This window comes from Natator depressus, chromosome 5 (genome assembly GCF_965152275.1).
Source record: "Natator depressus isolate rNatDep1 chromosome 5, rNatDep2.hap1, whole genome shotgun sequence".
Classification (NCBI taxonomy): domain Eukaryota; kingdom Metazoa; phylum Chordata; order Testudines; family Cheloniidae; genus Natator; species Natator depressus.
The window spans coordinates 43,671,902-43,688,569 of NC_134238.1; the positions used below are offsets into that span (position 1 = coordinate 43,671,902).

Here is a 16,668-nt window from a genome sequence, read left to right on the forward strand (position 1 = left end):
AAAAGAACCTGCATGTATGCTAATAAGCTTACCAGTGATGCCTCCAATCCAAACATGGGCTCTGGCAGGAGCAGTCCTTCAAAACCCCACCCAAGGGGTTTCCCTTGTGGTTTCGAGTTCATCACAGCTTGAGCTCAGAACAAGCACCCACTCTTATGGGGACTCAGTAGGCCAAGTCCTTCCAAATCTTCACTAAGGGTTGGGGCCCTGTTGTATTAATTTATATGGAATGGGTCAAAGGTATTATCACCCAAACACTGTCCAACATTAAGCAGTGTTAAACAAGGTCCAGGGTTTGATATACAGAGGTCTCAACATACTTTGTACCTTGGCAAACACACCATTATCTTTAATAAAAAAAAATTAAAGATGGAAAAACAGTTAAGGCATTTGAAATGTAAAGTATTAAATAAAGCTTTTATTTTAGCAACATCTCTTGTTCTCTTTCTAGCAGGACAGTCTTTAGAAGGCAAACTCCCTTGTGTGGCAGTCTCTTAGATGGTATCAGAGATGGTGATAACTGTCCTTTTGGGGAAAAGAGAAGATGTTAGCAGAGATGGGCCAAAGCTGCTGCTGCTGCTGCTACTGAAGTCCAATTCTGTTTTTATCCCTGGGGGTGTTTGGGATGCAGCTGGAGCTGGTAGATGTGATCAGGGTCCCTCGCTCTGGCTTGGTCTGGTCAGGACATGTCTCAGGATCAGGATGACAAAAGGCCTGGGGTGCCAGAATACGGTGGGGGGGTGGCAGCAGCCATAATGGTGAAGCTCATTCCAGTGGCCTATTTTTCTCCCCATCGTTTCTTTCTTTAGCCACCCAGCAAGGGAATAGTGGACTAGCCCATTCCCTCATTATTTTGTCCATCAATTGGGCCTAGTTTCTGACACACTAATTTTGGTTTACTGATTTGTGGCTCCACGCGTTTCTCGTTTACCAAGCATGATCTTAACAGTCTGAGTTACATCAGGAGGCTTTTTTTTGGGGTGGAGAGGGATTAATTCAGTCTGTCTCCCTTTCGTACCTTTTCCCATCAACATTTGTTATTATAGGTTATTGTGACATCTCATGAACTTTCTTATGATTTTTACAGTTGAGTTCACAATTATGGTAAATCTGTAGGCCCAATTATCACAACAGCCGTCCACGAGAAGTCCTGTCCATTTGCTGGATCAGGATATTTATCCAAGAATGCTTTGTCTGTTGGTCCCTAAAAAATCCAGTTTGAACTAGTATATGGAAACCTCCCCAGGCGGTGGCTTCAAAAGGCAGATAACCAGAGGGGTTAAATTAGCATCCCCCTCCTCCTACACCAGATACACACATTTCCACAATAACACATGCACCATTGCATTTTTAATGCAATTGACGCCAAAGGTATTAAGCCTAATTAAATAAGGTTTAAATTAATTCAGTAAAGTTTATCTTAATTCCATAAGGTTTGTCCAGGATATAGTCAGTCCTCACAGCACTCGTCATTATATTTATAGTGGGGGAACTCCCTCAACTGAGATTTTGAATACAGAATCCTAAATTAACCAGAATGTTGTTTCTTGATACTTTGAGTGAAATAAAATAATTCCATATTTTATTTGGCACTTTAAATAAACTGCAAGTTGTAAAATCAACCAACAAGCTCTGGTTGATATCACAAGATTAAGGAAGTCCACCAGGACTAATTTCTGAATATAAGTCATCTCTCTAAAACTAAATTACAAACTTGGGTGCCAGAATCATCTCATCCAAAGTGTTTCCTATGTGCAGATAAAGCATTTTTGTTCCCCTTGCCCCAAGCAGTCAGACCTGTTAGGTACATGATTTACAATGCAGACTCTGCATCACAGATCATTTTTTAAACAATTACCTTGATTTAAAGGGACATTATAGTCTGACCACCTCTGTGTCACAGGCCATTACATTTCACCCAGTTACCGCTCTGTTGAGCCAAAAATCTTGTTTGACTAAAGCATATCTTCTAGAAGGCATCCAGTATTCATTAGAAGACATCCAGAGATGGAGAATCCATCACTTCCCTTGGTAGTTTGTTCCAGTGAATAATCACCCTCACTGTTAAAAATGTATTCTTTATTTCTAATTTGAGTGTGTCAAGGTTCTTTCCCCACTCTGAACTCTAGGGTACAGATGTGGGGACCTGCATGAAAAAACCCCTAAGCTTATTTTTACCAGCTTAGGTTAAAACTTCCCCAAGGTACAAACTATTTTACCTTTTGCCCTTGGACTTTATTGCTGCCACCACCAAGCATCTAACAAATATATAACAGGGAAAGAGCCCGCTTGGAAACGTCTTTCCTCCAAAAATCCTCCGAAACCCTACACCCCCTTTCCTGGGGAATTGCTTGATAAAAATCCTCAGCAATTTGCATAGGTGAACACAGACCCAAACCCTGGGATCTTAAGAAAAATGAAAAAGCAATCAGGTTCTTAAAAGAAGAATTTTAATTGAAGAAAAAATAAAAGAATCACCTCTGTAAAATCAGGATGGTAAATACTTTACAGGGTAATCAGATTCAAAACATAGAGAATCCCTCTAGGCAAAACCTTAAGTTACAAAAAGACACAAAAACAGGAATATACATTCCATTCAGCACAACTTATTTTTATCAGCCATCTAAACAAAACAGAATCTAACGCATATCTAGCTAGATTACTTACTAAGTTCTCAGACTCCATTCCTTTTCTGTTCCCAGCAAAAGCATCACATAGACAGAGAGAACCTTTGTTTCTCCCCTGCTCCAGCTTTGAAAGTATCTTGTCTCCTCATTGGTCATTGTGGTCAGGTGCCAGCGAGGTTATCCTAGCTTCTTGACCCTCTACAGGTGAAAGGGTTTTTCCTCTGGCCAGGAGGGATTTTAAAAGGTGTTTACCCTTCCCTTTATATTTATGACAGGCTGTCTGGCTTCAGCTTCCAGCCATTGGTTCTTGTTATACATTTCTCTAGTAGATTAAATAACCCTTCAGTTGCTGGTATTTTCTCCCCATGAAGGTACTATATTATATTTATTTATATAAACGTAAACAAACCCCAACATTATACTACCATTAATACTGCTTCCCGTCAAAGACCTCACTGACTGATTTATCTTCACTAATTTACACCTGCAGCAGTTATTCTTCCAACTGAACTCTAAACTAAAGCAGATCTTTGCCATGTACTCCCACCAGCTGCATTCTTGTACTAGTAATGGCACTCACTGATCTCTAGTTCCCCTTATATGCTCTTACTCTGGCTTCAGGGCACATATTTCAACCTTTTTTTAATTTTACTCAAGTCACTATCTCCCCAGTCTAGGACTTCCAGAACCGAGCTACATACAGAATACCTCCCGGGGGATTTATTAGAGCAATTCCTTGCACCATCAGTGTATTATGTTTAGAGTTCAGCTTTTTCACCCACACCCTGTGCTAATAACCTATTTTGGTCATATGTGTAAGATTTACCTAATTCTGAGAGCTTGATTTAGATTTATAAAAAAAATCTTCAGTGAGTTCATAATAGTGTTTTGGCCCAACTATGATTACGGTCGCTTTAATCTCACTGGCAGTATAAATCAAATAGTAAAAAAGCCAACATTATAGATCCATGCTGATTCCAATACTGCTGCTACAAAAAGTGAAGCTTTTGCTATCACACAGTGAAGTCAGTTAGGTCACCTGTCCAAATCAGAGGCTTAACTGAAACTGATGTTACTAATTCCTGTGGCACTGGAACACTGAAGAGGGCTCTTGGAAAATGATATAAAGTAAAACAGAATCCTACACTTTGTCAATTTCTGGCATAATGTAAACTGAGAAATGGGAAAGACATCAAGCAGCAAACCACTACCGAAACTCACATAGTATTCAAAGCTGTTTCTAAAGCAATGGAAGGGGTCTAAATTAAATCATTCCACTTCATCGCAGTGAGAAACCTCAGAGATGCTTCAGTGTCAGAGTATGCACAGTGACAGAAGGAAACACTGGTCCACCGTGACAAACCCTTTAACAGTTAGGCCATACTTACACTTACAGCTGTGCCGCTGTAAGAGAGCTCATGTAGCTGCATTATGCCGACGGGAAAGAGCTCTCCCGGCGATATAAAATTAGCTCTAGTGGCAGTGGCTATGTTGGCGGGAGAGTGTCTCCCGCGGACATAGTGCTTTGACCACCCAGCGCCTATGCTGGCAAAACTTATGTCACTCGGGGGTGTTTTTACACATCCCCGAGCAACAAAAAGTTCTGCCAACTTAAGTCCTTGTGTAGATGTGGCCTTAGTCTGTTACTTAGAGACTTTAGGTCTCTCAGAAAACTATTATTGCTGCTGATTACAAAGGAGATGGAATCAGATTACAAATGAGGAACCTTATTTGAGTAAATTGGGGGAGAAAGATCTGAAAAAGTTAATTCATAAACATATTGGCTATTAGTGGACTCCTCATTCTGGATAGATGCCTAAACTAATTGAAGATTTAGCTCATCAAGTCATCTTCAAGCAACTACACACGGTGAGTGATCCAAACTTTCTAAACTAAGTGGAAGATGAGCTCAAAGGTTACACAATCCAAACAATAAGATTTCTTCAAGAGCTTCCACCTTGTTTCATGAAGTCAGTCAAAAACTACAGTGCACAATAGTACAAGCTTTACAGCATTCACAAGTTATTCTTCCAATACTTGGCATTTCCACAGGAAGTTGTCCTGCTCCTGGTTGGCCAGAGAGAAGGATACTACAATACCTTGATATTTGTTCATTTTTTGAGTCTTCCTTATGTTATTCTTCACATTACTGTGGTACTGCCACCATCCATGCTATCACCAAAGAGAACTACTTCAAAAATAGTTACTCACAAGGTACCTTGCTCAGGATTATGGGAATACTTGCTGGAGGAAAGATGGCAGTGCAGGTTTATTCCCACACATTTGAAGGAACTACCACTTGGACTCATGGATTCCTGGTTACAGGTAGAGCTGGTGAAAAGTGTTTCAATTTTAAAAATTTTTTTGCGATTCCCCTCACTGCTTTTTTTTTTTCTTCTTTTTTTAAACCATTGATGACACTATTGAGCTTCATAAAGGAGACTATCTATCCTACTAGTAAATTTTTGGCAAAGATAGGGAAATAGTGAGGGATACAAAACAATTATAAACATGGAGAATGGTAACACGGAGAGCTTTCCTGATGCAATACCTATTGCCCTTTTTGCTTTCTCTGTTGGGAGAGATGCATATTCCAAGGGCTTGTCTACACTACTGCTTAAATCAATGTAACTTATGTTGTTCAGGAGTGTGAAAAAGCCACCCCTCTGAGCGACGTAAGTCACATTGACTTAAAGTGATGTCTATACTGCGCTATGTTGGCGGGAGATGCTCTAGTGTAGTATAGTGAAGACAAGCCCTTTGAGATAAAATTTGTGGAAGATTATACATGTAGTTTTGTAGCTTTGACATGCCACTCACTTGAAATGCATCTGAGATGCTGTCTTGTGTATACATGTTCCTTTCTAGATCTTCTATTTCCATAAAGTTTTGTACTCTGTAGGCATAGGACTAGCTAGTGCCTTTTTAAACATTGTATACACACATCTAGAGTCACTAGAGAATCTTTGAATGCTGACATTTTGTGCAACAAGTTTTCACTGCTTTATGTAAAGCCATTTGATCATACCTCTACAACGTATTTAAATAGTGAGTGACTCATTCAGACCAATTTTATCATCTCAAGAAAAGGAAACAAAACCTGATTTGGAATAAAACATTTCAGTTTTATCTGCTTGATTGCCATTGAACTACAGATTAGATTAAAGTTATAGAAGCAAACTTATTTAAATAAAAAATTAAATGACAGATGAGAGTGAGACCTGTACAGTAAATGATTTTAGAACAGGCAACAAGCTGACCATTTAATCCTAAACATTGGAGTGTTTTGTAATTTTTTAAAAAATTCTGCAATTGATGAAGCATAAATAAAAGTTATCTGCAACTTGGAGACACGAACTCAAGAATATGTTAAGAATCCTAATGAGCATTTTGAAAAGCCTGTAAGGACTACATTGCACATACATATAAAATTCCAATAGCCACACATAAATTTCTGGTTTTGGACAAGACAATCCTTAGCAGACTTCTCATTCTACACAATCACAGGGAAGTAGAAAACATTTAGAAGAGCTCATGTGAAATAAGAGCAAAAAGAAACAGAAAAGTTATCTGTATTTTCCATACATAAACTTTATTCCACTGGACACCATACAAAATATTAAACTTAAGAGAAAAAAAAGAAAATATTAATTTGACATCATCGAGAAGTAACAATTGTAACATATGAATTGGTCTGCAATAACAAGTACATGAGAGGCACAAACTGTGCTACAGCAGGTCTAAAAGAAGTTTCACTGTGTTTTTTTGGAAAAGTTAAAATTTTCAAGATTACTTTTTAAATTTCAATTTACAGCAGCCAACCAATTTACAAATATTTACAGAAAATCAAAACAAAAACTTGCCTTATTAGCAGCTTTTCTTTAAGCAGCCATCACTACTACTTTGCATATGGAAAGGAAACATTAAAATATAGATATCTGACCTAATCTGTATAAACATTAAGCATTTACATACATTGGTTTATCATGGATTATTTCAACTGTTTTGTAGTAGCTCTGCTGCTCAAAAATTCCAGTTTAGATTATAATTCCTGTGACCTGGAGCATAACAACAACTAGGGGATAATTTCATTTTGATAAATTGTTACTGTTGTTCCATGTAAGAGGGAAATAAAACTGGAAAGTGCCAAGTAGAGCAAAAGTGCATACTGCTTGAAGCAGTTGTAAAGCACAGCCTACTTATTTATCAAGAAATGTGCAATGTGTGCTATGCTTTAAGGATACAGCTGGACTTTTATACATTGCTTAGCTCTTCATTTCTTTACTTCAGTGTTAAGTGTGGTCGAATTAACCATTACATAGTTAAACGTAACAACAATTTAATATTCTCTGATACCTTCCCTAAAATTAATTAAGTCCTGTGGTCTGAAATTTGGGTCATAATAGTCTCCTATACAAGTCAATGGTGCAAGGATTTTTAGAAAACCCATTTTTGAATGAATAGTTATATTAACAAATGTCATAATAAAATATGCAATCTTTCTTATAAACATTTCCTTAACAAAAACTTGAAAGAGAAAACACTTCATAAAAAACTATGGGGAAAACTGCATCGTGGTTTTGATATTGTTCTTTATATTTCAGCAGACTCCAGTAAGAAGAAGAAGAAGGAAGCCAATTATCTTTTCTGTATAGTTGCTCTTACAGGTAGTATACAGTTCAAGTCTCTCTTGTCTCGTAATCTCTGCCATGACTGAGGAAAAAAAAAAGTTACAAGGTTTTTAAAAGCTATTCTCTTCTATATCACCACCTCCTTTAAAACTGAAAAAGAGGTAAACCCCACACAGATCTACAAAGAGTTTTAAACAGTTTTGTTTTCCTCACAAATTTATGAGCAGCATCAGGTACTTATTTCTTTAAAAAGATTGCTTACAGTAAGAGGGAATCTGTAGTAAGCCAGACAAAATGGAGTGCACTTTTGAGAACAAGGGCTAGCCTACGCTCGAAGCGCTACATCGCCACTGTCGCGTGTATGGTGAAGACGCTCTATGCCGATGGGAGAGAGCTCTCCCATCAGCATAAGAAATCCACCTGTGAGAGGCAGTACCTATGTTGACAGGAGAAGCTCTCCTGCTGACAGAGTGCTGTCCTTACTGGTGCTTAGATCGGAGTAACTTACATTGCTCAGGGGGGTGACTTATTCACACCTCTGAGCGATGTAAATTACACTGAAGTGGTAGTGTAGACCTGACCCAAATAATTATGTTTTCAGGGGACAAAGACAACTTGTGAAGGTGGGAGTATTGGTATATTTTAAAAGAACTAAGTCTCTTATAATGTTCTGTCTTTAAAATGGTTCGGTACCTTCCCATTTCTGATTTTGGAGACATACGCTAAATATCTGAGGAGCTATCCCTTGCTACTTCCAAAAAAGAAGAATGTGTCCTTGAAATTCGTGACAAATTATATTATCTCTATTTCTGTCCTGGGTTACAGGAGTAGAGTATGGGATTAGGTGTCTAAGGCCCTGATTTGGCAACTGACTTTATACAGGCAAACCTTGTGCCAGGGTAGAGTCAGTGCCTTTCAAGTAAACATTTCACAGGCTGGAGCGATTTTCAATGAGTTATGCACCAACCTCCCCCTTGGGGCTCCTTTAAAAATCCGAGCCTTAGAGGTTATTCTTAAAGTATCTGCATCTTTTTAAATAATTAATATAGTTGTTCCTTACGGTGCCTAAGCAATTTATTTAATCATTCATTAGAAATGGACTATTTTATTTACATATATTATATGGTGCTTAACACTAGTGGCTTCACAGAAATAAAATATTTTGTACAAAAAACCCCAAATACTTTATATACTTATGAGGTCACTAATATTCTCACAATAAAATCAAGCTCGCAAACTGCCCATATTAAAAGCCAAGATCTGACCACTTGTGTCAGTAGCTCATCAACTGATCTCTTGCCCTAACACCAAAAGGAAAAAGGGACCGATGTTTACAGCATGCCCAGAAAGTTTTCCAGTATGGGCTCTCTCTCTTTTCCATTGCTAATATTCAACAACATATTTAAAATCATAGGACAAATATACTGTGCCTAGAACTATATAAATAGTTATAGAATCATGCAAATGTAGATTTGGAAGAGACCTCGAGAGGTCATCCAGTCCATCCTCCACACTGAGGCAGCCAAGTATACTTAAGACCATGCCTGGCAGATGTTCGTCTAACCTGTTCTTAAAAGCCTACAATGACAGAGATTCCACAACCCCTGTTGGAAGCTTAGTCCAGTACTTAACTATCCTTCTAGTCATAAAGTTTTCCCTAATATCTAACCTAAATCTCCTTTGCTGCAGATTAAGCCAATTACTTTTTGCCCTACCTTCAGTGGACAGAGAGAACAACTGATTACTATCCTCTTTATAACAGCCCTTAGTCTTCAAATATGTTATCAGGTCCTCTCCTCAGTCTTTTTGCAAAACTAAAACACACATTTTTAAACTTTGCTCATACATCAGGTTTTTTTTAGATCTTTCATCCTATTTGCCGCCTTCCTCAGAGAACACAAAATGCCTATGAAATGTAACAATATTTTAAAAAGCAGAAAAGTATTTTACTCATGTTTGTGACACAGAAAGATACTCAATTTTAAGAAGACTAATTCTGCTTGTTTCTTGAATTAGAAAAATCTGATCTTCACTTCCTTCTCTTTGTCGGAGAAACATGAACAGTGATACCTGCTATGAAAAAATCTCAATGAACCCGAAGTACAAGTGCAGGTATAGGTACTTAATTCCAAACAGATATCTCACACTCAAAGCAAACTCTATGATGGGGAACAGGGATAGGAGACAGGAGGTGGTGAGTATTTGCAGATTAAGCCCAAATCTGAGGCCCAAATCTTACATTCCAAGTAAAATCCACATCTCTCCACCATCAGCGGGAAATAGGGAAAGTTGCAGGTCAAACAACAGTCATGTCTCACTACAGTTAATGTTCTCCTCAGATTGTGCCAATAACCCCTTCTTGCTGAAGAAGTGCGTACCTGATATTTAAAATGTGTACAAAGAGCAGAAAAACAACTTGTAAACTACTGGAGGCCATATTTACCCATGATAGAAGGAGCAGTAAAGGCTCAAACTATTTTTTGTTCCATAGCTCCTTTGCAGATTCCCATAAGAAACACCACTGAATCCAGGAAAGGTTGAAAATGTTCTACCCGCAAAACATTAACAAGAAAGTCAGGCTAAGACTTTCAAAGCTGACTAAGGGATTTGGATGCCCAGTTCTCATTACAATTTATCTCTGCCTTGGAGTCCTGAATTTAAACACACAGACCATTAAGAAATTTTCATTTTAGGTACCCACTTCAGCATTAGCCCTGCCCTTGCATGCGAATGCACACACACACATAACAAAACATTCTCACTTCATATTTCTCTCCTTCTACATATATTGGGATGAATGCCTATTACACAGATTCTGAAGTGTAAGGCAAACAGACCTGAGGCCACCACTGTAGTACACAAATCCACTGACCCTCTCAGTTTTCATTTTTTATTCCAAAAACTTTCTTGCAGACAAGAGGGCTATAAGAATTAATCTGATGTATTTTTACCTTTAGAAATTCATCCTTGATAATGTCAAACTTCTGCTTTTCATGTACAGCCCTAGCTGTGTTTGTTCCATCAAAAGGCTCTGCAAGGTTAAACGTAAAAATTTAAGTGTTAAAAAACCAACCTTTACTTTATCTTCACCTGGTAAACTACTCTGTGAGAAGCAGAGGATAAGTCAATATATTGTCACTTTCTATGAGGACTTTTAGCAACAGGCTGCATTTTCCCTTTCTGACATGTACTGTGCAGGTAACTCTCATACCATAAAAAACACAACACTAATATTCTGCAGTTGCAGTAGAGATTGTTGGAGTATTACTCCTTTAAATGTAGATAGCTGACACTATCAGCAGGAGTATTAATACAGGTCTTCTATCATGTGCTTTCGTCCACTGTACAAGTATTTCAAGTCTTATAGAAGTCAGCAGCCTATTCAGAGTCTCAGAACAAGGAATAGAGCAGCCATATCCTTAACTAATGTCCTTTGTCAGTTCATAGACCATATATTTCTATGCCATTTTAAATATATTTCTAAATATTCTAAATAAGGAAGGTCCTGTTACAATCAATAGTGTGTATTATACATCTAAATATGACTTTGTGCAACTGTTCTGAAAGGTCCATGTACAACAATGTGCTTATATCAGATCTACAAGCAATTACTTTCTCTTATTATGCTGTATCTTTTGAGACAAAATTATACAACAGACAGCAGTGGTAAAATATGGTATTTTTCTTAAACCGGAATATATAAAAACAAAAGCCCTGTAAGATTTTTTAAAAACCCATCTTTCAAAAAATTTCTATTCTCCCTACTATTTTTGTCTTTTTCCAGTTGGCAATGTATAGTTTTTCTCGTTTGCTTCTAATGGACTAGAAACCAACATGACTTTGGCCTATTATTTGTCATCCGCATAATCAATATCAGCATAGTATTCATAAAATGTGTACTCCCCTCTGCAGTAGAGCAAATATACTATAGGGTTAACCATGCACAGACCACCTTTCAATTTCACTGCAAAACATGTTTTAGAATCCAGTCTTTTTACACTTTTCCAGAGGACAGTTTAAGTACACTATGGTGTATTATGTATTTCATACTTGTAAAGGTACAATAGCCAATGACAGAGCCCTGAGGCAAAATACAGTCCTAGCTAGATTAGTCTCCTTTTAATATGTCAAATTTTGGATCTTAAACTAACTTTCTTTTTAATGGTTTAGGAATCCTTTTAATTTTAGTGGATGTGAGCATAAGAGTTTTATGAAATACATTAATACATATAAGATGTGCTGAAAAAAAATACTATAAATGTCCATGTATATATTGAGCACAATATTGGTCACAAACAGTTTTGTATTTCTCATATGTATTTTTAATTACAGTAGCAATGATGCACTTGTGACTTTCCGAAGTATTCATTTATGGCCTCTTTTTAGAATCTTTATTCAAGAAAAGCAGTGTGGTGGGATGGCGTAGGTCCAGAGGCCCCTGCTGGAGATCTCGCAGTCCTGCCTCACCCCACCCCACCCCAAAAAAGAGCAAAGGAGTAGTCCTCCAGGCAGCCTAGATCAGCTGCATGGGAAAAAAAAAAAGGCAGCAGCAACAGAGCAGTCAGTTGTTGCCTGGAGCTGGAAGAGAGAGGACTGGGTTCCTGGATGGCTGGAAGAGCAGCAGGACCACGGACAGCTCAGTGTGGGCAGGCATGAGCTCAGGGAGGGCTGCTGAAGACCAGGGGGGCTAAGAAGGAGCTTCTGGCAGACTGCGGGGACCAAGCAAGGACTGAGCCCAGAACCTAGCCAGACCAAGTGAGGGCACCGCGATGGGCCCTGTTGGACTGTTATAGCGGGCAGTTTTTCTGGGTAGGAAGCCTTGGCGAAAGATGAAGACTGTATACCCTGGAAGGGGTTTGTTCGTTCTGCTCCACCTACAGACAGTGTGTGAGATTCACTGAAGGCTGAGTCACTGAAGACCTGCTGATGAAGCCATCGACCAAAGGGGTGGGTGGGAGGGGTGAACGCTTGCGAGAGGTGGGTGCCACCCCGTTCCAAGAACTGAGAAACTGCAGGCTCACACTAGACCAGAAGGGGGCGCTCGCAAGATGTGAGAGTACTCGTTTAGAAGCTCCCATTTAACTCACAGGGATTTTGCCAGTATAGGGACTATAAGACTGGGTCCTTTCATTATCAAAACCATCCAAATTACACTCGAAATTTAAATGAACTTCAGTACTCATAATTCACTAACACAATGGGATGACTGGTTTTCTTTGGCATGCTTCTAGAATTTTCTTCCATCCTAAAAATAGGTTTAAAATATTTCACTGGGTGCTTACTAGCAGATTTTACTTTACAGTGAGATATGCCTTTATACTGGATCAGAATATTGGCCACCCGATTCACAAGATGTTCAGCATTCTAAAATCTAGACACAGAATTTGACACAGTGACCTGTTACTACAGTGAATTCCAAATGCTGATTATATGCCATGTGAAGTAGCATAGTATTTCCTTTTATCTGTCTGAAATTTGATGCTGAATGATTCTGTAATATTAGTTAGGAGCCTCCAGGCATTCCATACTGCACCCAAGATCATAAAAACTTTAAAATGACAAGTGAGGGGCTGCAAAGCCTTCCCAAGATTGTCAGGAAGCTGTCCTAGTGCAGACTCAAACCTTTCCCATGCTATGCTAATAAATGACAATAAAAATTATATTTTAGTCTCCTGTCAAAAGAAAAACACTTACTGGAAGACTGGGCAAGAAGAATTTTGCAAGACTATGTATGCAACATTTTAATTAAAACAAATCAACTGTAAGTGTCCCTCAATGTTTCCTAAACGTCAGGAAGTTTTCAAAGGAAAACTCAAGTATAATGTAAATTTTACTCACTAATCAGAAGAATAATTCACTAAAAATGAATGTCAAATATAAAATAATCAAATTGCCATCCTGACAATTTGATGATTGAGAAGAGGACTAAAAGTATTTTTTCATTAGGAAACATTAGAATCCAGACTGTTTCAAGGGTAGTGGCAAGGCAGGTTTTAAACTATTTTTGAAAAAAAAATCTACAACTGCACAGCTGTGTTAAAGGCTTATAGAAATGAGACTAATACTGGCCTGAATCAGGTACAGTCCAGAAAGCTATTGTGCAAGCTTCTCTACAAACATGTGCAGTCCAGTCACTCATATGAGCTACAAGGGGATGGAACATGCTTGGGGATGGCATGGCACACGTGCAGTTAGGTCAGCACTGAGGGCCATGAGGGGCGAAAGCATTCCCAATGTGGATAGAATCAGTGATTTAAGCTACTAAACTAAGACGTCACCACTGAGCATGAGCGAACTGAGATTTTTCAAAGGCTTATAACTTGGCCCAATTTGGGCAGATTTTCACAGGAATAGCAAAAGAGACTCCCTTGACACAAAGGACACCCCCCCCCCCCCCAAATTCTGACTCCCTGCTCCAAAGCACGGAGGTGCTACATCTTCTCAAAGAAAAGGTTGCCAGAATTTTAACAATTCAAAACAATGCAAAACAATGTATTTTTCTCTAGCCTTGTTCTTGGAAATGGCTAGACCATTATGGCTGAAATGTTCTAAAAAAATTCAGCCTGAGGCAGGCGGACAATCAGAATAGAAAATTTGAATTTGGCAAAATTATTAGCAACTGAAAAAAGAATCAGTGTGACAGGGTGTACAAATCTCACACTGGGTCTAGTGGGAGGGGAGTCCTGCCCCTCCTAACCTGCAGAGCATGCTCCAAATGGAGAGGAACCTTAAAAGGGAGCAACTCAGCTCAAAAGGGGGAATGCGACAGAACCAGCCTCAGGGCTCCAGAGCAAGGGTGCTGAAGAAGCCTCCAGTGAGTCAGATATTGTCATGTCTCACAGGGTCCTGGGTCAGAGCTCAGAATCCAGTTAGAGGGAGGGAAGGCCCAGGCTCCCCTAACAACTTCCCTTGTTGCAGGAGGGGCCAAAGCCTCACCCCACTCTAGTAAGGAGAGGGTAGGGCATCGAAAACCCTGAGGTGAAGCTAAGCCACGTAACAAGGGTTAGTAACTGGACAGAAAGCCCTTCCCACCAGGAGGTGAGAGACTGGACACTGGGTGTGCTATCCACTCGTCCACCTGATCCTCTGAGGACTATCAAAGTCATATAATGGGTAGTATCAGGCATCCTTAACACTAAGCAACATTATCAGCTCTGCCTGTAACACAGTACTGTAAGTGAAAGATAAACTGGGAGCAGTCACTGCATAAAATAATATGTGAAGTGAAGCACAAGGTATTATAGGACAATGGTTAAAAAAAAAAATCAATCACTCAAAGGAGAGAAGCCAACAAATATTTCCACTTTAGTCACTTAGGACTTTGCTACATAGTTGTAAAACAGTAATCTATCTTGGGTACATTAACTTTTCCACTGAAATGTCATAATATATTATGTATCTGCATGTATTATTGAAAATGCTTGAAATAAGAGACAAGCAAAGTCTATGAGTGACAGGCTAACTTAAATCAATGCTATCAAGGAACTAAATATATGAAACTAAAAACCCCAAAAATTGCAGCTTCACACTTTACCTTCTACACAAATGAATTTGTTTCTCCATTCAATGCCATCAGGTCTTGGAATGGCTCTGGCTTCACGAACTGAAATCATTTGGCGGCTCCAGCTAGAGGAAAGGAGAACAATTTGCAGACATTTTGAACCATCAGTATATGGTTACATATAAAATAGGTAAAGTGCTCATACAGAGTTATGACTTAGGAATTTCAGAGGATAGTAGTTCGAAGTAGCAATATTTTTTTTGGTGTTTCTAGGCAGGGGCTGCTCTAGCCACAGACAAAACTAGGCCACTGCCTGGGGCAGCCAGGCCAAACTTGAGTAGCACTGCAACCCTGTACACCAGGTTGTAATGCCACTCAGTCAGATTTGACTGGCTGCAGCCCCCTCTCTTGATGGAGAGACAGCCAGACCACACCTGAGTGAGTAGTGTTGTGACCTAGTGCTTAGCTCCTACTCCACATCTACCATAACCACTGAACTATCAGAAGGCTCACCGCCCTCAGCCCAGAAAGTCTAATGTAGGGTGCATGCCCCTCCCCCACTTGAGAACTTCTGCTGTAGGGGGTAGGAGTGGAGTGGCACACTAAAATTTTGCATAGGGTGGCAGATTGTCTTGAGCAGCCTGTTTTTCTTCAGAAAATAATGGAGATCAGTCTTCATGGCAATTAACCATTTGTGGAAAACATGAGGGGGAGACAAGAGGCAAAATTTTCATACACACATTAAAATAAATCATCAAAACATTTCAGCAATACAGAACACCACAGACCTCAATGTACATTATAACTTGGTGGTGAAACACTTTCTTAAAAATAAATAAATAAATAAAAATTGATCCCTTCACAGCTCAAATCTAGGGTGTCCAATATCCTGTTTTAATTTAAAAAGACAATTAGAATTTGAGACACTATTAAAATCTAATTAAAACAAGCCAAGCTGACCAGTGTAGGTTGAGAAGTAGGGGAAGGGCACGGTAATAAAATTAGGTCTAACTGTGGCTATATAGTGGTTGTCATTAAAAATGTCCAACATTTAATCATAATATACAGTACAGTAGTTTGAAATTCACACCTGTGCAGAAAGCCTGCACAAAGCCTACAAGCAAAGTAAGGATATTAGAGAACCTTTACACTTTTTCTCTCGAACCTTCTGATTGTTTAAAATTGTACATCAATGGAGCCGTGACAATTTACACCAACTGAGAATCTTCCCCCATAGCTTTACGGAAGACTGTATTCAAAGTATTTTTTACAAACTAGTTCTTATTCACGACTTCAGACTAGACACCTGAAAAGTTTCAGCTTGTGAAGTTCAGCCACTTGAATTAAGTGCACATCCATCTTTATAGCAGAAAATATATTTTCACTCTTCCATAACTCAAAAAAATATACATGTTTAACAGTTTGTTGAAACTTCTCATGGGATTGCAGGACAAATTGCTTAATGTACAATTTAGCTGAAATACTTCAAACAACTTAGCCACACATTTTTACATATTTAAATTTCTCTTGATTGATGTTCCTATGCAATAACAAAAGTATAAACGGTAAATATGTCTAGCATTCAAGGCCAGCAAAAACTTTAGCTCCTATCCATACCACCACTCTAGTAGCTCCTTGCATCTCCCACTAGCTTTCACAAATTAGGGAACATTTATCAGTAGAATATAAAGTATTGTAACTAAATACTGTAATGCCCATGTCAAATGAACAACATAGATTTACTAATTCATTAACCATGTAGGCAGGTTGAGAAAGGGCTTCAGGCATACGGGGCGACTTGAAAAGATGCAGTGACCACAGTATTATTAGCAAGGTTCCACTGCAGTTCTAGAAAACATGGGTCACAGAGGAAAGAGTAATATTAGACCCCATCATTTGGCTCTCACCC

The 16,668-nt window shown here is 38.8% G+C and overlaps 1 protein-coding gene across 2 annotated transcripts in view; it reads right to left on the reverse strand.

Annotated features, from left to right (window-relative positions):
* Positions 1-6,265: 6,265 nt before the first annotated feature.
* Positions 6,266-16,668, reverse strand: part of TENT2 (terminal nucleotidyltransferase 2) — a 76,026-nt gene continuing 65,623 nt past the window's right edge. The window contains exons 13-15 of one of the 2 annotated variants that reach the window (XM_074953973.1): positions 14,793-14,884; positions 10,210-10,289; positions 6,266-7,340 (exon numbers count right to left, since the gene is read on the reverse strand). In XM_074953973.1, coding sequence (XP_074810074.1) covers positions 7,266-7,340; positions 10,210-10,289; positions 14,793-14,884 — 247 coding nt within the window. In that variant the 3' untranslated portion in view covers positions 6,266-7,265. The remainder of the gene's footprint in view (positions 7,341-10,209; positions 10,290-14,792; positions 14,885-16,668) is intronic. The other variant, XM_074953972.1, reaches the window with a different exon arrangement.